This window comes from Bipolaris oryzae (assembly GCF_000523455.1).
Source record: "Bipolaris oryzae ATCC 44560 unplaced genomic scaffold scaffold_170, whole genome shotgun sequence".
Lineage (NCBI taxonomy): Eukaryota > Fungi > Ascomycota > Dothideomycetes > Pleosporales > Pleosporaceae > Bipolaris > Bipolaris oryzae.
This window is the reverse complement of record NW_006911446.1, coordinates 17669-43008: the sequence shown is the minus strand read 5'-3', so window position 1 is coordinate 43008 and position 25340 is coordinate 17669. Positions and strand designations below refer to the sequence as shown.

Genomic DNA, 25340 nt, shown 5'->3' with positions numbered 1-25340 from the left:
CCGTACATAGATACGTCCTTACTGATAGTGTCGAAGGGCTTGGAAATGAAAGGCTCGCTTAGGACATGGTCTAAAGCTAAAGAGCCTGTGGGTAAATGCAAAACTTCGCAGTTTGCTTAGCAACGGCGCATGTCAGCTCCCCATCAGGTCCAATAACGTTGACTTGATCACAAGGATACACCATGGTTTCACAGCCAGCACCACGTGCGACAATGGTAGCCGTCAGTCAATGGCTTGGGTACCTCAACTGCCGAGTTCGCCACCAACTACTAGCATAGAGTATTGACGACAAAATGTCGTCCCGCTCCGCCAAGGACAGCGCCATTCCTCCCCGCCATCGGCTCAAGTTGCACGAGTCAGCCCCTGTCGGCCAAGAGTCGCCCCGCAAGCTGTCAGCCAAAGAGAGGTTGGTTTGCGACTGTGCGGCCCGGTATAGGGTTGTTGTATCGACTCGGTTGAATCCTCCCCCGCTGGAGGCGCATCCGGGCCCCGTTGCCGCCAGCTTAAAGGGGACAAGAGGATTCAAGCTAAGTATGTTCTGCCTGCCCTCCCTCTGCGAGCAGAAACCAAAGCAACTGCCGGCACCCTTTTCCTGTTCCCGTGCGACGCCTCATAGCGCCTCTTGGACTAAGACGCCCGTCGCCCACAGGATCCGTCGTACGACCTTATATGGGCAGTGCTCTTCCCCAGATTCTTTTCCCCAGACTTTCGGATAGTGTGGGGCGACAGCAAGTCGATTACTGAGAATTTTCATTCCTCTGACTGGACCACTGGCTGCCATATCTGCCCCCTCCGACAAGATGGTGCAACCAATCAGTGCTGGGGACGAACGCTCCCCTGCCGAGATCGAAAAGGGGCAAGACATTGTTTGTATGGCTGCTCGTTCCTGACACGATGAGGAGGTACTAACAAAATTCATCCAGACGACGAGGCCAATGGAAGCGACAGGTCTACCGAGGGCGAATTTTCCTGGACCCCTGAGGAAGAAGCCAAGGTCCGACACAAACTAGATCGCGTCATTGTACCGCTCACGACGTTTCTGTACTTGCTGTGTTTCCTCGACAGGTATGAAGCGCGCGCGCTCTGCAGTGAAGGAATTAGTTACTAATTTTTCAACCAGAATCAACATTGGAAATGCGCGTATCCAGGGTTTGGGCAAGGACCTAAATCTCAACACGGGTGTGCGATTCAACTGGGTCACATCCATCTTCTACATTGTCTACATGTTTGTAGAAGTACCCAGCAACCTTCTTCTCAAGAAACTCGGCCCCAAGTGGTACCTTCCTCTTCTCGTGTGCGGATTCGGCTTTGTCTCGCTCTGCACTGCTTTTGTCAACAGCTTTGCGGGCTTGCTCGTGGCGAGAGGGTTCCTCGGTATATTCGAAGGTGGTGTAATGCCGTAAGTATTGCTCAATACGCATTCTCAAAGTTTACTTGCTGAGTCATTACAGTGGTCTTGCATTCTTCATTACTTGCTTCTACAAGCGTAATGAACTTCTCTTCCGTGTCGGCATCTACGTGTCAGCAGCCTCCATGGCTGGAGCCTTTGGCGGTTTGCTTGCTACTGGGTGTGTATCCATTTTGCGATCAAATTTCAAACGCGAACTGACATGTGCCAAGTCTTGCCCGTATTCCTCCGTGGGGCGCATCAGGCATGATCATCCACACCTGGCGAAACATTTTCTTCTTCGAGGGACTTTTCACCATTCTCGTTGGTCTTGCTGCTCCCTTCATGATGCCCCGTAGTCCCGAAGACTGCTGGTTCTTGAACGAGCGTGAACGAATGATTGCTTCGAGGCGACTTATCCAGCGGGGTGGAGGCGACGAGAACGAGAAGACCCAGCCACACCACATCAAGAGGGCTGTGATGAACATCACCAATTATTTCTGCGCCCTGGGCTTCTTTTTCATCAACATTACCGTGCAGGGTATCTCGCTGTTCATGGTAAGTTTGCGAGTTCTTAAGCGTGAATAACTTGCTGACATTGCACTAGCCTACTATCCTTGCCGATCTTGGCTGGACTGCGACAAAGGCACAGCTGTACTCTGTACCTCCGTACGTGTGTGCATGCGTAATTGCTATTGCTATCGCCTTCGTGTCAGACAAGACGAACCGTCGTGGAATTTACCTGGCCGTTTTCACGCTTCCTGCAATTGCTGGCTTCTGCATTATGCGCTGGGCAACTGACCCTTCGACTCGATATGGTGGTATCTTCCTCATCACCATTGGCGCTTTCCCCGGAGGTCCTGGATTCCTTGCATGGGCGGCAAACAACGCCGCTGGACCTGCCGTTAGATCCGTGTCTACCGCTTATGTTGTTACTCTTGGTACCGCCGGTGGTATCGTGGCAACTTGGTATGTTGCATAATCTCATTGCGTGCTTGATTGACTCAAACTAACGCAAAAACTGCAGGACATATAAACGTCAGGATGCGCCCCGCTACGAGACTGGCCACACCATCAACCTCGCTGGCCAAATCTGCGTGTGTGTACTCGCTATCTTCGGTATCATCTACTGCAAGTGGGAGAACAGGCAGCGCGACATGGGCAAGAGGGATTATCGTCTGCAAGGCAAGACGGATGCAGAGATCAAGGACCTGGGATATCGGCATCCGGAGTTCCGATACATGCACTAAGTGTGTATCTGGATGCACTGACTATGGAAGACTGACTTCAACGCGCTGTCTATTCATTTTTTTTTCTTCGCTTTAGTCGAATGTTAGCGTAATGGCATGAATAGGCGTCAGACTGGGAATATTCAACCTTTTCCCTTGTATTCATGTGCAGATTCCGTGACAGGATGTGTGTGAGGTAATTGTTCATGCAAAGTGCTCGAACCACAGCGTATTGCTGAAGTCATGTTTTCTGGTCATGCTACATCTACTGCATACTTACATAGGACATACATGGAAAATGGATAAATCACGCGGGGGCTGCCAGTGCGTCATTGGCTTGTGCGGAAAATGGCGGCATCGCGCCGTGCATGGCGGGGCATGGCGGGGCAGCGAAGAGGAAAAGTGAAGAGGCCCAAGAAAGCCATTGAGTCTGCGGGCAAAACATATGGCAGCGCGTCGATTGGAAGAGTGCAACAAGCAATACCGCCGGACCACGCTGGGCGCGCCCGTAACAATCCCTGGGTTAGCAAATGCTTGGGCAGCTTGCTCGCAATGATTCAACGGCACGCAGCAAATATTTTTGTTGGCCTATGTGACTAACTAGTAACCCGCAACCCGGCCAAGTCGGCTTCTCCATGGGCAGATTGAAAACCCACCAGCCGCCCCGTCGCCTCCTCGCCCGTCCTTTGTTCTCCCTTTCTCACGATGACCGTCACCGTCGTCCTCGGCGCCCAATGGGGCGACGAAGGCAAGGGCAAGCTCGCCGACATCCTCGCCCACGAGTCGCAAATCTGCTGCCGCGCCCAGGGCGGTAACAACGCCGGCCACACCATTGTCGCCAACGGCATCACCTACGACTTCCACATTCTGCCCAGCGGCCTCGTCAACCCCGGCTGTATCAATGTCATTGGCAGTGGCTGCGTCGTCCACGTCCCCAGTTTCTTCAAGGAGCTCGAGGCACTCGAGAAGCACGGCCTGAACACCGATGGCCGCATCTTCATCTCGGACCGCGCCCATGTCGTGTTTGACGTGCACCAGATGGTCGACGGCCTCGAGGAGGTGGAGCTGGGTGGCGGCATGATTGGTGAGCATCCGGCGACCACGTTTGCACCTTTGCGCAGTGCTGATGGCGTGACATAGGCACAACCAAGAAGGGTATCGGCCCAACTTACAGCACAAAGATGACCAGGAGCGGTCTGCGCATGTGCGATTTGTTCGACGAGGCTATTTTCGAGGAAAAGCTCCGGAGGTTGGCCAATGGCTTCCAGAGACGCTTTGGCGACCTGCTCAAGTACAATGTCGAGGAGGAGATTGCCAGGTACAAGGTGAGTAGTCGCGTAGCCGGTGTACATGACGAATGGCTGACGCTGTATCAAAGGGCCTCCGCGAAAAACTCGCTCCATATGTCGTCGACCAGATCCCTCTCCTGGCTTCGGCAAAGGCCAAGAACGCGAAAATCCTTGTTGAAGGTGCCAACGCGCTGATGCTGGACATTGACTACGGCACATATCCCTTTGTCACATCGTCAAACACTGGTCTTGGAGGTGTTATCACAGGTCTTAATCTCGGATGGCGGTCGTTGACTGAAGTCATCGGCGTGGTCAAGGCCTACACCACCCGTGTCGGATCGTAAGTTGTATACCCTAACAAAAAACGAGCGACGTCTGACTTGGAGAAGTGGTCCCTTCCCCGCCGAGCAGCTAAACGAGATTGGCGAGAAACTCCAGCAAGTCGGCCACGAAGTCGGTGTCACAACTGGCCGCAAGCGTCGCTGTGGTTGGCTCGATCTTGTCGTAGTCAAGCACTCACACGCCTGCAATGACTACACCGCCATCAACCTGACCAAGCTCGATGTCCTTGATGACTTTGCTGAAATCAAGGTAGCAACATCATACTCGTACAAGGGTCAGACACTTGATGGCTTCCCGGCCAACCCCGAGATGCTTGCCGAAGTCGAGGTACACTACGAGACGCTACCTGGCTGGCAAAAGCCGACGACGGGCGTCACCAACTGGTATGACCTACCCCACCAGGCGAGGAGTTATGTCGAGTACATCCAAAACTTTGTGGGTGTCAAGGTAAAATGGATTGGTGTCGGACCTGCGCGAGAACACATGATTACCAGGGCGTAGGTTGGGATGTTATTGACAACGCGGAAAAAAATAAAAACACTCTTGGCAAAGAAAACATGGTGACAAAAAAAGCCTCTTAGAAATAGAGCTAGACCGAAATGCAGTCATGCGCACATTAGATGTCGAGAGAATAGTTTACATGACGATTCGAGCTAACAGCAGCGATATTGCAACACCCATGTTGCTCTACGAAAAAACGCGGCTGGGAGAGCGATAATTACTTCTCGAGCGGCGTAAGGCCTGGTTCGGTACTGGTTCGTGCTGCAAGTGACAAGCGATCATCACACCTCGAAGACGTCATGTACCAGGAACACCCGGCAGATCCAATCAAAACGCGGGAACCATCTGTAACTCTAAATGTTACATATACCGGTGGCTGTCCTTTTCTCGACGACGCGTCCTGTTTGCGCAATTCCTTTCTCTCCTTAAGCATAAACAAGAGAAAGCAAAAGACAAGCAATCATGAAGACGACGTTCCTCAGCGCAGCAGCACTGCTGCTCTCCACCACAGCCGCGGATGTAGCCCCAGCCTTTCCTCTCCCGGGCGGTCCAACAAACCTAACCATAACCTACAACAACAACGACACCGTTTCTCCTCAGGGCGAGCTCCTCCCTCGTCCCGGTATTAACCACCCTTCCCCCCCCCCCCTCTATAAAAGAAAAACGCGTCAAAACTAACATTTGCCAAAAGTAACCGCCCAGCCCCCTTCCCTCTCGGCCCCGAAACTCACCCCCGCCTCAAATTCGAACCTCTACATCCTCCTAATGATCGACATTGACGTCCCCCGAAACTCGACCCGCGTGCCCCTAATCCACTGGCTCGCCCCCAACATCTCCCTCTCTTCGCCATCCTCCTCCCTCATCATCCCCTCCCCCAACCCAGTGCCCTACTTGCAACCCTCGCCTCCCGTGGGCGATATACCGCACGCGTATAATTTTGTTTTGTTCGAGCAGCCGGCGGGATTTCAGGTGCCGGCGCGGTATGCAGAGTTGGCGGGGATGAGGGTCGGGTTTGATGTAAGGCAGTTTGTCGGAGAGGCGGGGTTGGGGGGTGTGGTTGCGAGTGGGTGGTTGAGGGTGCAGAATTTGACGGGGGTTGCGGGACCGACGGGGACGGGGTCGGGGGCGAGGCCGAGTCAGACGGGGGGGTATACGGGGCCGGAGAGTAATGAGGGGGGGAAGGTGGTATTGGGGTGGATGGGCGTTGCGGGTGCGTTGGCGGTTGCGGTTGGGATGGTGTAGGTAGACGAGGTAGTGAGGGAGGGGGAAGAGGGTATATAGGACATGTTGGTATGGAGTGTAATTGAATTCATTAATTAATCTACATGTAAAGAAAGAAAAAAGAAAGAAAGAAAGAGAAGAGAGAAATCGTCGACATCGTTACCCGTCCAAACATGCCCCCCCATTTCTATCAGAGAGAAAAGAGAAAAAGGAAAGTCTACGCAGCATTCGTCTTCGCCGCCGCAGCAGCAACAGCCTTAAGTGCAGCAGGCGCATCATCCCACGGCATAACCAACTCGACGAACCTCATCTTATCCGTCTCTCCACTCGAAAACTCCTCATCCGCAAATAACTTCTCCACCTCCTCCCTCGTTTCAACCCGATACGTCAGTACGCTTCCCTCAGCCGCACCAAATACCCCAGGAATATCCTTGTACTTCCACTCCTGGACATCATTATACGCGTCTTCCCAGCCGTGAATCAGGCGCTCAATTGTATACCCCTTGTTGCAGATGACGAAGATGATGGGAGCAAGCTTGTTGCGAATCATAGTCGAGACTTCCTGCGCGGTAAGCTGGAAGGAACCGTCGCCCGTGAAGAGGATGGTGCGCTTGATGTTTGATTCTCGGGCTGCGAGTACGGCGCCCTGGCAGGAGCCTGTGGCGTATCCGATTGAGCCCCAGAGGACTTGGGAAATGGCTTTTACGTCCGCGGGGAAGCGCGTTTCCCAGATGCCAAAGTTGGAGGTTCCGGTTTCGGTGATGAGGATGTCGTTTGGCTTGAGCCATTGGCCGAGTTTGGGCCAGAACCAGGCGTGTTTGATTTTGTCGTCTGAAGAGGTTGTTTCGGCGTGGGGCACGTCGTTGTTGGGTTTGGGGCCGGATTCGATGTTGAGTTGTCCAAGTTTGGCGGTTACCTTGGACAAGACGCCGTTCATGCGTACGTTGGGGTACTCGGAGTAGCGCACTTTGCAGCCGTAGCTGTGCAGGTCAATCGTTGTGAGTTGCGACATGCGGATTGTGAAGCCGGCAGTGTTGAAGTCGGATTTGATGGCGCCAATGCTGAGGACCAGGTCGGACGACTCGACACGTTCGCGGACACCGGCGTTGGATCCGTCTCCGGCATATACACCACCGTAGTTTGGAAGCGTCTCATCTACTGCGCCCTTGCCCATTGGGGCGACAAAGGTTGGGATTCCGGACTTCTTGACCAGTTCGTGGGTCTCCTTGAGGGCACGATGGCGGATTGCACATGCATCGACCAGAATGACGGGGTTCTTTGCGGCATGGAGAGACTTGAGGACTACATCAACTACGTAGTCTTCGGCTTCCTGGTCGTTGGGCGGGTATTCCAAGTCAAGAGGCGTGTTGAGTCTGTCACCGTCGACCTTCTTCGTTACCATGTCGCTGGGCAGCGAGATGTAGACTGGCCTTGATTTGAGATAGCACTCGCGGATGGCATCGTCAATCAGCATGGCAGTCTCGTGCTGGTGGTTGAGCATGGAAACGGCGCATGAGATTTCCTTTGACATGCGCGAGAAGACGGTAAAGTCGCCGTTTCCGAGCGTGTGGTGAAGGAGAGCGCCATTCTTTTGCGAGACGGTGGATGGGTAGCCAACAATGTGTACAATTGGCACATATTCAGAGTAAGCACCAGCAATTGCATTGACAGCGGAGAGCTCCCCCACGCCGAATGTCGTCACAAGTGCGGAAATGCCTTTTACTCGGGCGTAGCCATCGGCGGCATATCCAGCATTCAGCTCATTGCAGTTGCCGACCCATTTCAAGCCGACCTTTGGAATGTAGTCGAGAGCGACAAGGTTGTAGTCGCCAGGGACGCCGTGGATTGATTCGACGCCAACCTGCTTCAGGCGTCGGAAGAGGTACTGCATGTTGCCGAATTAGCTAGGGCCAATGTCATACGATGATGTTGCACTCACCTCAGCCACGTCAATGGGATTCTTGATTTCCTGAGAGCGCAGATCTTGAGCCATGATTGCCAAGATGTCAATTGGGACGAAGCTTTTGGCTAGAGGATTAGTTTTGGGGGAAGATGGTGTAAGTAGTGAGTCGTTGGGTGCGGCTACTTTTAAAGGGTTTGCAAACGGTAGTCGCTGGAGCCATGAGGTCATGTCCGGTCCTTGCCGGCCACGGTTTGTTGGGCCTATGGTGCGAATGCATTGGGTGGGTATGCGAATACCGCACCACTACGGTAACGCGACGTGCAGACTACGCGCTGTTTGTCAGCTCAGATGGCGTGAGACGAGACTTTGTGCGTGGGAGTCGCATGGCCAGATGCGTGCAGTTGCAGTCGCTTGGGGAGCGCATAGCCACAAGCGGCAAGCTCTGTGCACGTCGCCTGACTGGAGAGATAAACGCCGACTGCGCGAAAAAGCATGGCGATATTGTCTTACGACATGTCTACTTCATCACGATACAGCTTGGTGTGTTGGGAATCTTCTGCATGCCCGCTGGCCTTGGCTACGGCGGGCACCTACTTAGTAGCGACAAGCTTTGCCGGCAACAGTAGTAGTATAAGCAACCAACCAACCAAAGAGAACGACTACTCGAAATACAAACTAGAAACTCCCGACCTCGATTTCTTTCCTGTATCTAAGCCTCCTAGCTTCCTGAGTTCAGAATATAGGTGTACTTCCCCTTCCCAATGTTGCTATACGTATTGACAACATTGAAGAAGCCCGCAGCTTTGCCAGCAACCTGCTTTGCCACAACGCCAGCCAACTTGGTATTCGGTTCCATGCTAATGGTTGAAACATTCTTACCAATAGTCGACACACCGCCCAGGACACTGATGAGAATCTGATAACCAGTTCTCTCCTCGTCTTTGCCCTGCCATTCCTCTGTGAGCTCCGCTACGTTGACTGCAGTATGCAAGCCAATGTTTAGCAGAGCAATGGAACCTTCAATGACAGCAAGCACCTGTTCGCCCTTGCCGCCTTTGTCGACCTTGCGTGCAATGGCTAGGATAAAGACGTTGACTGCATCAGCAGCAGATACCTATGGGTTTATCAGCATCATCTCTGGTCAGAGGTCAAAGATTGAGGAAACGTACAGCACAGCGGACTTCCCATAGCGGGAGATTTTTATTCGTCGGGATGCAAACAGCCACTCGTATTAAGCCGAACAGGAGTTGAAAGTCGAATATCGCCGCCAGCGCCCCGCCAAGACCCACTGTGCTTGCAAGCCCGACTATAGCGAGCATTGAAGCGGCTCCCGTCTCTAGCATTGCGGCAAAGCCGTTGTATGACTTCTTGTCGCTCTCTGGCGCAGAGTTGTCAAAGAATGCGCTCAATGTCTTGACATTGAACTTTGGCGCTGGCGGCTTCTTGCCTCCAGTGAAAAGTTTGCAAGTGAGCGTCAATGGGATAGCCAGCACGAAGCCAATGAAACCGATTACGGTAAAGGTAGGTGCCTCGACGTCCTTGTTGAATACCTTGTTGGCAAGCACCCAGAGGTCGCTAAAAATGGGAATCTTGATCTTCTTGTTAACAAGCGCCTTGAAGTCGTCGACTACGTGCGCCAAGCGCTTGAGCAGACCGACGAGGAGCGTCTTGACGGCATCGAGAATGCTAATTACGACGTCAACACCGAGTTTCTGCAGGATCTCGGCCGGTGTGATGTCCGAGTTCTGCTTGAAGAGGAGAGATACGTCGTGCATGATGGTCTCGACGCTGTCGGAAAGGGAGTCGAACATGGGCTTGACAACGGTGTCCCAAGTGTCCTGATATTGTTTGACGAAATTGGATCCAATAGCTCCCTCTGCTCATCGGTCAGTCATGTTTCGCATTTCGCACAAAGTCTTCTTACCAATTGAAGAGCCTCGGAGGGCACCACCGTGAGTGAGCTGGTACTTTGTCCAGTTCTGCTTGACGTCGGCTTGCTTCATCTTATCGCTTGCGTCCTTGGGAACGTCTTTTTGTGCCTTTGGTCCCGCGCTCTTCTTCCCCACTTTGTCCGGAATATTTCCTGGAGCGAGGCTCTGTTTTACAATAGCCTTCCATCCATCAAACTTGGAATCGACCTTGTTAGCAGCCCAATCGAGGTTCGATGATCCATAATCAAGACTAAAGTCTATCAGGCAATAGTTCGGAAAGCTTCGGTGATTGAACTTACGTGGCATTGACAAAGTCAACGATATTGTTCTTTACCTCGACGATATCACTCCAAGAGAAGAAGTCTGAGACCCATCTGACGAAACGCTCAAACGGCGCCTTGAGGTACTTGGTGTAGATAAAGTTAGCCGCCTTTGCAATCTGCGTAGCTGTCTTGAGAATAAAGCGATAGCTCTGTTCGCCAATCTTGATGACGAACGCTTTGACTTCATCTGTACAACAATTAGTAGCGCTTCAACTTTCAATCTCGCATTGCCTTACTGTAGACCTCAATAGCCCATGCCTTGACCTTGTCCCAGCTTGAGACAATAAAATGCCACGCGTCCCAGAAGGTATCTTTGATTTTTCCAAGAACGCTGCCATCCGCAGCCGAACTGACCGCCAGTGTCGGCTTTGAAATGCCTCCCAGTTGCACATTGGCTATTCGTGCAGTGGCCGTCTTCTCCAGTTCCGCTCTTGCGGTGTCAAATTCTTTCAAGGCCGCCACTGCCGTCTCAAAGCTTGCTTTGTCCTTGTTATCAAACACAGACTCGCCGTTAGCGGTGGTGGCGGTAGACAGGCGATCGACGGACATGTTGCTTAGCGAAAGCTCCAGTTTCGCTGCCGGGTTTATTGATCCTGTCTGTGCAAGCGGGATTTTGGTCTTGTTATCAGCATCGAAGACCTCGACCACCTTGAATTGGTATGTTGATATGTCGTTAGTTGGGTTAATGATACTGACGGCCCCTTCCTCGTCAGCCTGAATGTCAAATGGGCTGGCATCGAGAGTGACGGGCAAGCCATTGGCAACTACATTGACAGTACCGGTGCTGGTGAGCTTGACCCAGCACTTTGGCAGAATGCCTCCATTCTCATCATGGGCGACGATACGTGTCATGTAGCAGTGAATCTGAAGTGTCTTTTCAAGGCTGGGGAACCAGAACGGTGTCTGCTTCCACAATTTGGTGTCAACAGCCTGCTCAAAGTAAGACATTTGGTTCTTTTTGTCGGAAACAAAGACGGCATTTGATCCATGGGGTCCGAGGTACCCTGCAATGCCACCGCCTTGACCGCTGGGAAGGAGCGGTACGCCATTCGCGGCCGCCGGGTGGGCGTTTCCGTCTAGCTTGGAAGCGTCAATCTCCACGTAAGAGACACCACTCTCTCCCGTGGTTGCCCATATGCTGGCTTTGGTTGCGGTCATTGCAATGTGCATGTCGTTGATACCTAGAAACTCAGGGCCCTGGCAGATGGCATGGCCTTGAGCATCTCTAGCTAACATGGACTGGGAAGTAAAGTGCCAGATTCCATCGCCACCGACGATGAGATCACTGTTGCCCTTGCTATTCGGGAGCGCTGCGACATAGCCCGCATCTGTAATTTATATAAGTATATGACGTTGTTTCGGCAGATAACGGTCAGGACTCACTTGGTGGGCAGACCAAGGTACTGTCAAATTGGGTGGTCCAAGAGCTGAACATCAACACGCGTTGCTCTTTCTGAGTAAAGAGAACGAAGACTCCTGTGTGACGCTTGATCTTGCCAACTACCATACCGATGATGGACGAGGCGTTGAGGGGTAGACTCAAGTCTCCTTCATTTGTGACTTGGTCGGCAACGATCTCGTAATGCTTGACATTATCGGACCGCGTTGCAGCATTTGTGTAATTCAAGATTATAGGAGGAAACTGCTCCACGCCAATGAAATTTCCCTTGTGATTGTCAACAGCTGAAGATGGATTGTTGCATTGACCTTACCAGCAACAAGTCTTTGACTTTCATGTCGTCTAATCGTAGACTTCTGTAGTAAGGTAGGGTGGTCGTGTCATCAGTGAAATCCACATCTGCCGGGAGGAAAGGTTGTGCAGCCGCCAGTCTTGCCTCGTCTTTGGTGTGATATGTGACAGCGAGATAGATGGTGTCATCATTGGCTTGATACAAATCAAAGCCATCGACGAGAGCATCAGCCGGCAGATTTAGTTTCTTGTGGAGATCAACTAGCTGACGGAGGCGGTCCTTTGGGCTCTCTTGAGCGACACGAAGAATGGAATCGGTGCCGACACCAAACACCATTGGTTGGCCATTCCTATCACGTGCGGTCAAGAATTTGGAGTGGGATGGGAGTGCAACTGCTGGGAGGACATTCCACATCAACTCCGCGTCGGAGGTGATGACAGCAGAGGAAGGCATGGTGGAATGAAGAAGATTATCTTTGGGTATCTTGGACAAGTGGGCAGCGAAGGCATAATTCCCTAGTCCCAAGTGTAGACGGGTTGGGGGTTCATATAGGAGGCATGATGATGGTGATTGCGATGCAGGCTGTGCTCAATTCGGCAAAACAGTCTGAATCTGTCTTGGGAAGATATCGGTTCGAGTCCAGTTAGCTCTATGGCCTGTCCGGCGTCGGTTTTCAGCTCATTACTTAGTAGCCTTCAATATCATGTCAAGGCCAGACTTGCCAACCGGCAATCAAGTCAAGTCGGCTTGATTGTTATGGATAGTGGCAAACATAGCGGAGCGATTTCCGTGCACGAGGACACGTCCCAGAAAGTAGTCCAATCGCTTATCGATAGCGGCTTGATTGAGGCTTGACCGAGGCTTGCGTATTTGACCTTGATTGTTAGCAAGTCCGAGTCTGGTCAAGGCTGACGACGGCGGTTGAATCTAGAACGTCACAAAGCTTGGCTCTAACCCGATACTGATATTAGGAATTACCATATGCAAGGCGAAAAAAGCCATGATTGCCTAGTAGGGCTGAACTTGTGTTTGGCTGTGGTCGACTCACCCGTCATTGGTGTAGATCCCTGTAGACTATGCAAGGGCGGAGAAAAAGACGGGCGGGCGGCCGAGCCGATGTGGCTTGTGATCGCTTGGCCCTGCTTGCACCCACCATAGGGCGGCTACAGGCCTGATTGGTCCTGCAACCTTACTCCCCACTTCCCCATGCTTCTGTTTCTGGCTTCCTCGTATAGTTCCGTGAACTGGAGAGCTGAGTTTACGAGTTTGGCTGTACGACCGGTTCCTAGCTTCACCTAAATGGACCAATTACTACTCGCCGCTCCAAGTTCCTGCATAATCTCTGCCGTCTTTTCTCAGTCTTACGGGGAGGCCGTACACTCCTCCAGATCATATGATGCAAAGTCACCTATCGCTTGCACAATGGACCACAAGATAGAGGCTATGTTCTGTTTAATGATCAGCCATAGCTGGTCTGGGCCGACTACAGACCGTCGTCCCCAGCATATTCGCTTCAGCCTGCATCACAATCAATAATCCCTCAGCAGCATCCGAAAGCTGAGCCAGACACTAGCCGAGTTCTATCTACTAGTCCGTCGATAGCCATGAGCCAGCGAGTTGAGAGTCTTCCACTGCCCCCAAGTCAAGTCTCGTCTGCTGCATGTCAAAGCTGACTTCGGATGTTAGGTCTGGACGGAGTCGATGGGTATAAGAACTTCGAGTCCGACCTTGATCTAAAGTCACTTGAGAAATCATTCTTCAAAATACAATCGAGACCTTGTTGCTTCCTCGAGTCCACTCACGATGGCAGAGACGCGAACTACTTCAACCAGCACAGGCCAATATGACTTGCTCCTGGCCATGTCCCAGGACAGTGTCAATTCGGGTTTGAGTGCCATGTGGGATCTTGATGGTGACAACATGGACAGCATCGAGTTCGATGGCGAGACTGTTGGTATCATCGGTAACATCAATGGCAAGATTGGCGCCCCTGATGTCCAAGTCATCGCTGCAGGAGCGGGACGTGGATCTGTTCTGTTTCGATTGACTTTCACCGAAGGCACAACCGCAGTATTCAACAAGGCTACTAAAAAGAAAGAGAAGAAAAACCTAAAGGGCTTTCAGATCGCTTTCAAGGTTGATATTGGTCCGTCACAATGATTCATTCCGCCTAGGAGATTGCTGACGTAATTTTAGCTCTCGACAGCTTGCACAATGAGGTCACTCGTTACGAGACTCAACTACGAGACAGTCAGTCAATAACTATGTCTCTTAATACTTCGTATATCTAACCTGCGTTTAGGCCGCAATACACCAGAAGAGACTCAAGAACTCCAGGCAAAGTTGGACAAAGTCAAAAAGACGATCGAGTCTTTCGGAAAGCAAGCTGGCGACTTCTCTATCCAACGCCTCTTTTTGGATTTCACTAGTATGTTAGGCTGTTGACCATATGTTCCGTGCTAACATATCTCAAGCCGCCGACATTAGTTCTCTGCCTGAATCTGAGCTCCGTATGCCTGGCATGGACGCAAATCAAATTACGGCATTTGCATCCATGCTTCATCAATGTTGGCTTTCCTTCCATTTGCATCTGTCTGAAGAGAGCTAACCATGATTAGGGCTCACTACCAACAAAGAATCTTCAAGCACTACGTTGGGCTATGGCTTGGCCATAGATCCAGCCAAAGCTAGCAACTACAAAGTTGCAGATGTCCTGATGCCAACTTGGGTTAATCTACAGACGTACCCCTACAAATCTGATCCTGGAGCTGACCCAAAACTTGGCTGGACTGGTGATGCAGCAAGAAACTGTGTGACTTACTGCAATATGACCGAGAATCGCGCAGTGCAAGGAGAAAGGACATTGGCATGGAGCGGGAACTTTACCACCATCAACCCTGACAAGGAGAAGCGAATCGACGGAACTGCAATCATTCGGAAAGGCTTGTTTCTAGACAAGTTCGTCATCCCCATGCTTCGACAGTATAATGACGACTTGCAAATCGTCGCGGAAACCAGTGAGTAGCTAGAAAAGGTTCATTGCATGACCGAAAAAAGGCTAATCCAACGCCTCGCAGTGGAAATCTCACGAGATGGCCCTGCTGGTCAGCGTCGTTTCCACTGGACGTACTCCTCCGCTCTAGGACGTCATGGATCTTACCAGTGGACCGATCCATACTACGACTTTACGCAGAATGCTCAGGTATGTTTTCATTCCGTGATGAAGGACAATTTTGGCTAACCTGCTTTAGGGGATGAATCTGAACAATGTCAATACTCGTGATCATTTCCAAGACGCCGTCAACAAAGGTTTTGATGCCGTTTCCCGTGCGGACGGAGTGTCGTGGTCTTGGTCAAAGAGTTGCGACACCGGAACAAAGTCAAGCAACCAAGATTGGCACTTCCCACAAGACTTTTGCAACTGGTCAGACCATTTGTCCGGTCGAAACATGAGTAAGTCTTGTCTTGATGCGACCAACCCCTCCTGCTAACGCATTTTCTCTTTCAGGTTACAGTGCAGTGGATGTTGTGCCAATTCCAGGCCAAGGTAGAATCAAGATTCGTGGTTTCACTGAAGCCAAAGTGCAATATGATGGATATTACACTCGCTTGGTCGAGAGCAATCTGAAATATGTTGGAAAGTAAGGTCAACCAGAACGCCAGAGGCGCCATCTAACCATCTTCTGCCAATGACTGACACATGAACACTTTAGTCTCTTCGTCCAGGCTTTCTGGCAGGTCGATATTGTCCTTTCTTCGACCAGTGCCGACGGCATGAAAACGAGTTTTGAGAATCAACACGCCTTTGTCTTCCCCTACCATGATGAGCAAGGCGTGCCGAACGACAAAACGAACAGCAGAGAATTCGTCAACAAACTCGAACATCAAATCCCTGAGATGTTGAAGGAGAAGAACTCCATTTGCAAAGCAATCAACGATGCCCTCGAGGCAACTGGCAAATTCACCCACCCTTGCGCTGGTGAATTCAACCTCAAGGACCCGGTCTTCAATCGCAACGGCGACCTCTTATTTACCGCGCAGTACAAGGCGTAAGTTTTCTCTCCCAATATTCTTTGGACCGGAAGCTAATCTGAATAATTCTAGACCTGTAGCAGGCCGTCTACGCTCTATGCCAGCTATTGGAGAAGAAGTTTCGCAGCGCGATCCCAGTGACCCAGGCAAGTATATCGAGGTGACTGGAGATGTCCAGGCTCCCATTGGAAAGAAGGGAGGTTAGATTTTTCGTCTGAAGGAGATTTCGTTTTTCTCATCTCTGTCGCTTTTTTGCACAGGCTTCTAATAATCGGGAAAACATATACGTAGGAAATATATGTTCACTGGAACCAAGTTTGACCGTCAAACGATATGTCTTGATAAGCCAAAGAAAATGCTGGTGGAGCTGTGTGTAGTAGCCTCCGTCATCCATGGCAACGCTGAGTGTATATTTTCTTGATGCGTATTTTGCTTCGACTGACAAGGGTCAGAAGGTACCGCGAAGTAATCACCTTGCTGCTGGTTTTCTATTCCCTCAATCTCGAATGGCACGTAAACTACAAGTGTGCTCGTGGGCTGGTGTGAGATTCTCGAGGTGGGCTCATGCAGTGTTATGGATGAGTAGTATGTCGAACATGGCTTGGCACTGTCGCACATAAGTACATGACATGTCTACTTCATCCACAATATAGGTTAGCTTGTGTTGGTACTATTCGACGTGGGTGCCTTATCTTAGCTCATATTCAACCGTCTTGCGCTACATACATACATACTACTCAACTGATCCTTTACCATATATATATATATATATATGAGAATTCCTAACTATATCTTGCTGCGACCGCAATCTCACATAAGCAAGTATATTACCCATTTGCTCCTGCCAGCGCCCGCCGGGTTACAATTTCGCTTTTATGTTTGCTGCTGCTGCTGCTTCTTTACCACCCTCACTGAACCGATACACAACATCCTCGAACGCATCGGTAGCAAACGCATACAACCATACCAAATCCTCTCCTCCTCTTCCTCTTCCTCCTAAATTCCGAACCCCATGCTCGGCATCACCGGGTATCCACACCACGCTCCCTTTGCTTACTTGGTACTCGACCCCATCAATCGTCACGATGCCCTTACCAGAGGTGAAGTGATACAGCTCGGCTTGTTTATGACGGTGGGGCTTAAGGTGGCCTTGGCACCCGGCCGAGACGCCCGGAGCGCATGTAGCAATGCCCACGGTAAAGGAGTTTGAGCGCGTCTTTGGTGCGGAGATTAATGTTCGCCATGAAACGTCGCCGCCAGCACTGGGGTCTGGGAAGCGCTCCGAAGCCGTGCTGGTGATGTCGTTGGCGTTCAAAACAATGGGCTTATGCGGCTTTGCTTGGCCCATGGTAGTAGCAAGACTAATCTTTTTTTCCCCAAAGGCAGAAAAAAAATAGGGTTGGGGTTTGTTGGTTGTTTTATTGGGATAGCTGTTGGCTTGATTGCTAATAAGTAAAAGAAGAAGAAAAGAATCAATTTACAAGTAATACGTCATTTGAACACTCGACATTGTGTAAGTATTCGGGATTAGTTAATTGGTTTGAGGGCTTGTTGAGATCGATAAGATAAGGGATCATATGCCTATGTTAGATCTAGTCAGTACCAGGCTCTCTCGTAGATCCGACATAATCCCGAGTCTTTAACTTAGCCACCTAGGTGTATCTCAGTGCGTGCAGTTTATTGCTGTGTACGTCTTTCATTGCTATTGCAGCAGGTTGTGTGTGAGTGAATCAAGGAAGCACTCAGAGTGACGCCATGTGAGATCATACCAGCTCTTAGGTTGGCCGACAGCTCGGATCGGGCCATACACATGTGGTCGCCTTGTCGATCACTGCATGTCCGTTTTGCAGGAGGAAAAAAAAAGGAAAAAAAGAAGCTTATTTTTTTCTACACCTATACAAACATAACACAAGGGGCTCAAGTGCAGCGACGGTCTGGGTAGACTTGACACATTACGACGACGCCGTCAGTGGCGAGTTGAGTACTAGGGCGCTGCAACGCATGAATACTGATGACATGCCTTTTGACTAAGTATCGTTGAGGGCGGGACCTAAAAAGCACCAATACGAGTGTTGCAGTACTTCCAAAGCATACCCTGTCTGAGGTGCTGTTTCGCAATGACATGTGTTGGAGATGGAATGTTTGTTATTGCTCAGGCCTTCTCCGCGGAAAGAGGGATTGAAGAATAGATGGGTCGGAGCTGACGGATTAAACGCCAGCATGCCGTAGAGGTGCCGATGCTTGCCAAACCTGGAATATGGATGCGAGAGTTGAGCTTTGTAGCTGGGAGACTCGGCCAATGCAGAAGGCTGCCGGGACCCGGGTGTTGGGATTCCCAATTGGGCCAAGACGATTGCAAAGCTAATCTTGAGCACAGCTGGCTGGAAGTGCCATGGCAAGAAACAAGTTGCGGTGAAGTAGCAAGTTGAGGGTTTTCAAGTCGATGGCACGGTCTCGTGGGCTTGCAGCCGAGCGTGGGCTTCCGAATGATTGTGGACTTGTTGCGTCTCATGCGGTACAATGACGATGGCATTTGCCGAACCCCCCCCCCCAAGCCGCCTACACCTAGGCAGGCCGGGGTGGATGCGAAGAGAGCAGCTGGCGCGGTGAAGGGGTAAATTACATGTTGACGGGTAGAGAGACGAGGATAGGCCAGAGCAGGTGCGGAGGGACATTGTCGTGTTCACCCGATACGAGAAAAAAGTGGTCGCTGCAACGTTGTTCGGCGGCTCCGATGTGGATGTGCATGCAGCAATAGCAAACTAGACAAGGCCGTACCAGAACACCTACGTATCTGGACAATGGTCATGGTAGAAGGAAGCAAGTGCAAGTGCGTTCCCACATGTCATCTCCGTGACGCACTTGAGCCCTATGCCCTCCATTGCGGCTGGTGGAGGCGTTGCACCGCCACGTGCTCGCGTGATGTGAAACAGGGACGTGTAAGTAGGTGTGTACTTGGTGAAGAGGTGGAGAGGATACAGTAGGCATGTCGGCTATGTGTGTATGTGCAGGCATAGTACACGCATGGGATTGGCGAGCTGACGAAGGCCATGTTCAGAAGCCGCCAAGGTGTAGTAGCAGTAGCAGTAGCAATAGCAGTAGCAGTAGTAGTAGTTGGTTAGTAGGATGCTGGATGAGCAAAGGCACAACGGCTGACAGGCCGGCTACGCGGTTAGCGGTAAATGCTGATCCGAGATTCACTGGTGATCCGTGCGCGCAGCGTGGATGCCCCGTGCCCCCGGCGCCGCCGTCCTGCTCACCCACGGCGGCTGGACTGGACGGGCAGACGGGCCTCCTCTCGTCGTCTGCCCCTCATCCTGTGCTGCTCTGCTCTGCTCTGCTCTGGCTTCATCTTACGCTGCCCGTCGTGCGCGCCCCATTGTCGTCGCGTCCCTGCAGCCTCCAATTCGGCCGTCCCGTCTTTGTTGCGACGGCCAAGCACACACAGGGTCATTCCTTCCTCGCGCCTGTGGACGACGCCCACCATCCCTACTCCTCCAACATACTCCAACATACTGCATCCTGTGCTGCATCTCCCCCCCTTCGCCTCGCCTTTCCGCCTTCCCGCCCGCCCGCCCGCCCGTGAGTCTATCTGTCTGTGTGCATGTGTGCATGTATGTATGAATGTACACAAGATACCCGCGACGATTCCGTACAGCGTATTGCATTGCAGCAAGCAGGCGACTAGCTGCGGCGGACCCACTCGCGCGTCGTGGATCGACAGCATACTTGAGAAAAGGTACCGACAAAGGAGCGTGCGAAACCCACGCCCCGTCGCCGACTCAGCAGCCCAAACCAAGGCGAGCGACTTCGTTACACCTGGCAGCGGCATGTCATGATGTGACAGGCCCTCGCCCGCATCCCGCCCACCACTGCTCTCCCTCTGTTTGCTGCCCTCGAGACATGCCAACCCAGGCCTGCCAGCCAATCCCGCCCAACGACCTCTTCACCTCACTCTTCAACCTGCACGCCGCCTGAAACCCTCCCCGCCCACGCCTACCACGCCATTGGGGGACTAGCCAGCCTCGGCCTACGACATTCCTCACCACCACGACCACCACTACGGCCACCACCCTCGCTGTCGCCCTCACCCTCGTCGTCGTCGCTGCTGCTGGCTACACATCGTGTGCTCCTCTCCTCTGCAAAATAGAGAGAGAGAGAGAGAGCCCGTCCGCCAGCGCGCGCGCGCAGGGGCGCATACCGCCGCTGATCTGCCCATCACCGCCAGGGTCCCGTCGCCATGCATCAGTACATTCCTCCCCCGCCGCCCCAGCCCTCGAGCACACCCGCCGGCCACATTGCGCTGCCTCCGCCGCCGCCACGGCCAACGGGCTACAATAACCTGGGCGGCATCCCCATTCCTCCTCCCCCGCACTCGACAAACTGGGGACCTCCACGGCCCCAGTACCAGCAGACGGGCTACGATCCAGGCCAGTACCGCATCTACCCCCACAACCTACCCCCTCCCCCAGGCCCCCCGCCCCAGCAGATTCCCGTCGAGCGCGAGCCTCCTCTGACCTCGGCCACCTACATCCCCGGCGGCGAGTCGTTTGGACCCGGCGTTGGCATCCCCCCGCTGCACACCTCCAGAGGCTACTCAGAGCCCTACTACAGAGACGACTCCCACTCGGCCACCAACGACGCCCCGCCCCAGCCCTTTTCCAACAGCCTCCTCGATAGCGTCCAGAGCGTCCAGTATGGAACTAATGGCTACAACATGCCCCTGACCCCCAATGTCCGCAATAACCTCAACATACCTACCGACAGAACAAACGCCTACGACTCACCCGGCCCCCCAACAGCCACCCTGCAGAACCCCATGGTTCAAAGCCATGGCAGCGTCTACTATCGTCCAGAGAGCAACGGCACTACGCCAATATCCCCCCACGATGCCTCCATGCAATGGCCCGCCGAGCGCGTTCAGCAGTGGCTAGCAAGCAACAACTTTTCCCGTGACTGGCAAGAGACGTTTAGGACCCTGGGCCTGGAAGGATCCAAGTTTCTCGACATTGGCCGTGGTCACGGAAGCAAGGGAAATGTGGCCATGATGCACCAAGTCATCTTTCCCCAGCTAGCCAAGCAGTGCACTGCAAGCGGCACCGGGTGGGATCAGAACAGGGAGCGTGATGAAGGTCGCAAGCTCCGCAGACTCGTTCGTGGCATTGTGGAATCTGGCGCTTCCAGTTCATATCGGCCTCCGCCCCAACGGTCTGACACGGGCATGACGAGCGCAGGCACAGAAGGCACTCTGGAGAACTCGCCCTATCTTGGATCCCGCGGCATGGACTTTGGTTCAACGCCAACAACTGCAGGCAATGGCGAAGAGAGCCCCGGTCGCCAACTACTTGTGCATTCACCTGGCGCGAGTATAAATCCGTCCAGGCGCATTTCCACACAGCAGCGCAACTTCACCGTCCCCGGCCTCGGGCCCACACCAGACTTTTCAGAAGGACCTGCGCGCAGTCCCTATTCACGTGAGGTTCTCCAAGGTCTCGACGTCAAGCAGGTACGACACAGCCCAAATACGTCCTCGGAATTCGGACCATCGTCACTGGGCGCTGGAACACACCGTCAGTCAAGCCCGCAGCACAGTCCAGGTCTCCCATCCGCTCGCCTTGCTACAAACGGCGGACAGCTTAGCGCGGGCCTGACCACCCAAGGCTCCCGTTACTACTCGCCCCACAACCGCGTCAACAGTGCTGAGTCGATCAATTCTACTTTTGCCAATACTGGTTCAGGGCCGCCTTCTGGCAGATCTTTTGAGGGCCGCTCGGAAAGTCGCAGTGAAAATCGGAAGAATGGGTGGGAAGGCACGCGACCCAACGCGGCTCTCATGGATATTCCGACTAGCGCCAAAGATCACGAAAAGGGCTTCTTCAAGAAGATCATGGGCGGAAGAAAGAAGGATAGCCATCCGTCTGACGATACTAGTCTAGATTCCCCGACCAGTCCAGCCAGCCATCGCACTCACCCCAGCGGGTCTCTTTTTGGAAAGTCGACTATGAACTCGAGTGAGACATCTCTGAACGAACGCCCTCCATCAAGACGTTCTGCACAGACGGATTCCGACAACCGTGCTGCTGGTCGTGGCCGCACTCACGGCAAGGAAGACCGAAAGTTTGCTTTTGTCACACCAGACGGCTGGAACTATCGCCTTCTCGATATTACCAACGTCGATTCAGCGACTTCATTACGGACACTATGTTGTGAGGAGCTGATCCAAGGATTGAGCAAGGTACCCGGAGTTGAACTTCACCTCACTGTTCCTGGCCAGTACGAACACGATCGCCCGCTTTCCGACTCCAAGTTGCTCAAGGCTCGGTCGCAATATGGAAACCGGTTTGGTGAGCTGAAGATTTTTGTCAAAATACCTCCAGAAGGAGCAGTTGGCTCGTCGTCGTCAACTGGGCTTGGTGTCTCGCTCCCTCACGCAGCTGCCCGGGCGGTCGATCTCAATGCCGACTCCCAGCTGGACTCGCCAGGCGCCAAATCAGAAGAATCCACGCTGGTTGCAGACAAGAGTGCAGCTCTACGCAAAATGGCCGAGAAGAATGAGCTCTTGCCCAGTGATGCAGCCGAACGGTCGCACGGCGGCAGCAGTAGTGGCAGCAGCAGGCCGCCCGAGTCCTGGGATTCGCGTGGCGACGTATCCGAAGAGGAACGCCGCAAGCTGCTTGGAGCAGCTGCGGAAGAGCACCGAAGGGAGATGAAGCGGAAACAAGAAGAATATCTCAAAACTCGTTTCCCCAAGATGAATGGGCAAAGCCCTGATCTGAACTCGGCGACCAGCGACAGCATCAGCTACCGAAGCCAGCGGGTCATTGACTTTGACGAACCACGCGCTTCGCCTTACGAGGATCTGAAGAGACCCTTCGATGACCAACAGCGCAAGGGCAAGCAGCTCGTACCCTTGAGGGAGCCGCCGCCTGTGCCAGCTGACACCAGCACACTTTTGAAAGCTAACTCGTTGACAAAGAATAAGAGTAGGTGTTCGTGGCCGGAGAGTGACGACGGCCAAATAAAACGCCTTTCAGCAGAATCCCAGCCTGAGAAACGCAAAGCCATGACTCAGGGTGCAGGCGGAATCGGCGGCATTGCTGCTGCCATTATCGGAGCAGGCAACATAGGAGCCGGTATTGCAGCTGCGAACAGTGCACCCAACAAGGGTCCCCTTCCCCCACCAAAGGATGAAAGCTCGCCAGAAGGTATCCGGCCCTCGCAACAAGTACTGCAAGAGAATGGCTTCGGCGCCAGAACCGGTTCCGGTAGAAATAGTCCAGGTGGGTCGCCCCGCAGCCCTGGTGAATATACCATGAGCAAAGGCAACATACCATTCAGAATTCCTGACTATGAAGAAGCTTTCAGTAACGATTCCCCGACCGAGCGGCCAGACCTTAGCATTTTGGTGCCGGAGTTTGCAGGCCCCAACCACCAAAGGGATGATCGATCTCGATCACCAGGCCGAAGCCCTCACACTGCACCATCCACTGAACCTAGCCTTACTAGGGAACCATCCAGGGCATCGGTATATGGCCCCACCCATGACTTTGAGGAAGCCCGAGTCTCTTTTATCACAAAGTCGCCCAATCTTGATCCAATGGATGCGGACGACGATGATTCTGATGATGGACTATTCCAGGCGCCACTCGCCGGACGAGCTGGTCCTCCTCCACCTGAAAAGGATGTACCCGTTACTAGAATCAACTCTCGTAGCCGGAGACCGAACCTCCGACTCAAAACGCAAAGATCAAAGAATTCACTAGCCCAGGTGACTGAAAAATCTGCAGAACCAAGCGCAATGGGCGACCACGAATCTCAGGCCAGCGATTGGCATCCTGAGTCGGCGGCATCAACCACATGGACTGATTCGCCAGACGACACGAACAAGTTTTCACGCCGTGAATCATTCGCCAGTGATGTTTGGGCTAACCGTCCACCGGCCGAAACTCTCGTGGACCATCTCGACGAGCTCTTTCCCAACGTCAATCTCGATCAGCCTATGCTTGAGGAGGCTGAGACGGATGGATCTACGGAATTCATACCAGAGAACAAGCCTTTGCCAGCCGACCCCACCCCTTCGAATCCAACTCTCCACCGGGGTGGTGCTGGACTGCAGTCGATTGCACAGCGCAACATGCGCAAGTCAGGTGCTGGCCTGGGACGCACAAAGTCTATCCGTGAAGTCGTAAAGTCGCAGTATCAGCCACTAGAGAATAGACACCTGCCAGGCCATATACCTGCCGGACCAGGGCCATCACGCGTTGCTACGTTACGCAATGGTGGTGACATAATCAGGAGAAAGTCGACCAAGATGTTCAACGCCAGGACGGAACAAGTTCGACCGCAGCGCGGATCGCGTCTTGTTATGGAAACGATACCCCAGGATCATCTATCCAGCATGCCATCACGCCAACCAACATTCAAGTGGATGAAGGGACAGCTGATTGGCAAGGGCACGTTTGGTCGTGTATACCTGGGTATGAACATTACGACTGGTGAACTAATTGCTGTCAAGCAAGTCGAAGTCAATGCCAAAGCGGCCGGCTCGGACAAGGACAAGATTAAAGAACTGGTCAAGAGCCTGGATCAGGAGATTGACACTATGCAGCACTTGGATCACCCGAACATTGTCCAGTATCTCGGTTGCGAACGCAAGGAATACAGCATTTCTATTTTCCTCGAATACATTTCTGGTGGCTCTGTAGGATCGTGCATCCGCAAGCACGGCAAGTTTGAAGAAAGCGTTGTTTCCTCTCTTACCCGACAGACGTTACTGGGTCTCTCGTACCTCCATCGCGAAGGTATCCTGCACCGCGACCTCAAAGCCGACAACATCCTCCTCGATCTCGACGGCACGTGCAAAATCTCCGATTTCGGTATTTCCAAGAAGACAGACAACATCTACGGCAACGACGTGACGAACAGTATGCAAGGTTCCGTTTTTTGGATGGCGCCCGAAGTCATCCGCTCCCAGGGCCAGGGCTACTCGGCCAAAGTCGACATCTGGTCCCTCGGCTGCGTGGTGCTCGAAATGTTTGCGGGTAAACGTCCATGGTCAAAGGAAGAAGCCATCGGCGCTATCTACAAGCTTGGTAGCCTCAACCAAGCCCCGCCCATCCCCGAAGATGTCAGCCGTGTGATTGGTGTCGAGGGCTTGAGTTTCATGTACGATTGCTTTACTATTGATCCCATGGAACGACCGACGGCGGAGACGTTGTTGCGGGCGCCTTTTTGCTTTTCGGATCCGAATTATAACTTTTTGGATACGGAGTTGTATGCAAAGATTAGGGGGGCTTTTCAGTAGATTTATTTTTTGGTTGGTTGGTTGGGGGAAGGAGTGGGGGAAAGGGGAAGATGGGAAGGAGAGGAAATATATGTATCGACATGTTGTTTTATCTTTTTTTGTGGTTCTTGACGTTGTTGTTGTTGTTGTTGTTGTTGCTGTCGCTGTCGCTGTTGTCGTTGTTGTCGGTGTCGATTGGTTATATACC

General features: G+C 52.6%; 7 protein-coding genes across 7 annotated transcripts; 4 read left to right on the top strand and 3 right to left on the bottom strand.

Annotated features, from left to right (window-relative positions):
• Positions 1 to 800: 800 nt before the first annotated feature.
• COCMIDRAFT_105365 (uncharacterized protein) lies at positions 801 to 4748 on the top strand (the record flags this gene model as incomplete). Its single annotated transcript, XM_007693551.1, has 11 exons — positions 801 to 870; positions 924 to 1065; positions 1121 to 1399; positions 1452 to 1568; positions 1621 to 1945; positions 1995 to 2356; positions 2415 to 2618; positions 3276 to 3700; positions 3757 to 3941; positions 3995 to 4245; positions 4295 to 4748. The coding sequence occupies 11 exons, from the start codon at positions 801 to 803 to the stop codon at positions 4746 to 4748; spliced, it is 2814 nt and encodes a 937-aa protein (XP_007691741.1).
• Positions 4749 to 5210: 462 nt separating this feature from the next.
• Positions 5211 to 5990, top strand: COCMIDRAFT_105369 (uncharacterized protein; the record flags this gene model as incomplete). The annotated part of the gene is made up of 2 exons (XM_007693550.1): positions 5211 to 5370; positions 5440 to 5990. 2 exons carry the CDS (start codon positions 5211 to 5213, stop codon positions 5988 to 5990), a joined length of 711 nt encoding a protein of 236 aa, XP_007691740.1.
• Positions 5991 to 6186: 196 nt separating this feature from the next.
• On the bottom strand, positions 6187 to 7962 carry COCMIDRAFT_105345 (uncharacterized protein; the record flags this gene model as incomplete). Its single annotated transcript, XM_007693549.1, has 2 exons — positions 6187 to 7854; positions 7909 to 7962. The coding sequence occupies 2 exons, from the start codon at positions 7960 to 7962 to the stop codon at positions 6187 to 6189; spliced, it is 1722 nt and encodes a 573-aa protein (XP_007691739.1).
• Positions 7963 to 8590: 628 nt separating this feature from the next.
• Positions 8591 to 12270, bottom strand: COCMIDRAFT_29524 (uncharacterized protein; the record flags this gene model as incomplete). Its single annotated transcript, XM_007693540.1, has 7 exons — positions 8591 to 8986; positions 9042 to 9748; positions 9797 to 10053; positions 10103 to 10313; positions 10363 to 11454; positions 11510 to 11792; positions 11839 to 12270. The coding sequence occupies 7 exons, from the start codon at positions 12268 to 12270 to the stop codon at positions 8591 to 8593; spliced, it is 3378 nt and encodes a 1125-aa protein (XP_007691730.1).
• Positions 12271 to 13620: 1350 nt separating this feature from the next.
• On the top strand, positions 13621 to 16054 carry COCMIDRAFT_8585 (uncharacterized protein; the record flags this gene model as incomplete). Its single annotated transcript, XM_007693539.1, has 10 exons — positions 13621 to 13963; positions 14014 to 14067; positions 14120 to 14245; positions 14292 to 14384; positions 14436 to 14834; positions 14895 to 15019; positions 15069 to 15270; positions 15326 to 15458; positions 15531 to 15866; positions 15922 to 16054. 10 exons carry the CDS (start codon positions 13621 to 13623, stop codon positions 16052 to 16054), a joined length of 1944 nt encoding a protein of 647 aa, XP_007691729.1.
• Positions 16055 to 16708: 654 nt separating this feature from the next.
• On the bottom strand, positions 16709 to 17197 carry COCMIDRAFT_105354 (uncharacterized protein; the record flags this gene model as incomplete). The annotated part of the gene is made up of 1 exon (XM_007693548.1): positions 16709 to 17197. The coding sequence occupies one exon, from the start codon at positions 17195 to 17197 to the stop codon at positions 16709 to 16711; it is 489 nt and encodes a 162-aa protein (XP_007691738.1).
• Positions 17198 to 18844: 1647 nt separating this feature from the next.
• Positions 18845 to 25153, top strand: COCMIDRAFT_8583 (uncharacterized protein; the record flags this gene model as incomplete). Its single annotated transcript, XM_007693538.1, has 2 exons — positions 18845 to 18850; positions 20078 to 25153. 2 exons carry the CDS (start codon positions 18845 to 18847, stop codon positions 25151 to 25153), a joined length of 5082 nt encoding a protein of 1693 aa, XP_007691728.1.
• Between the last annotated feature and the right edge of the window lie 187 nt (positions 25154 to 25340).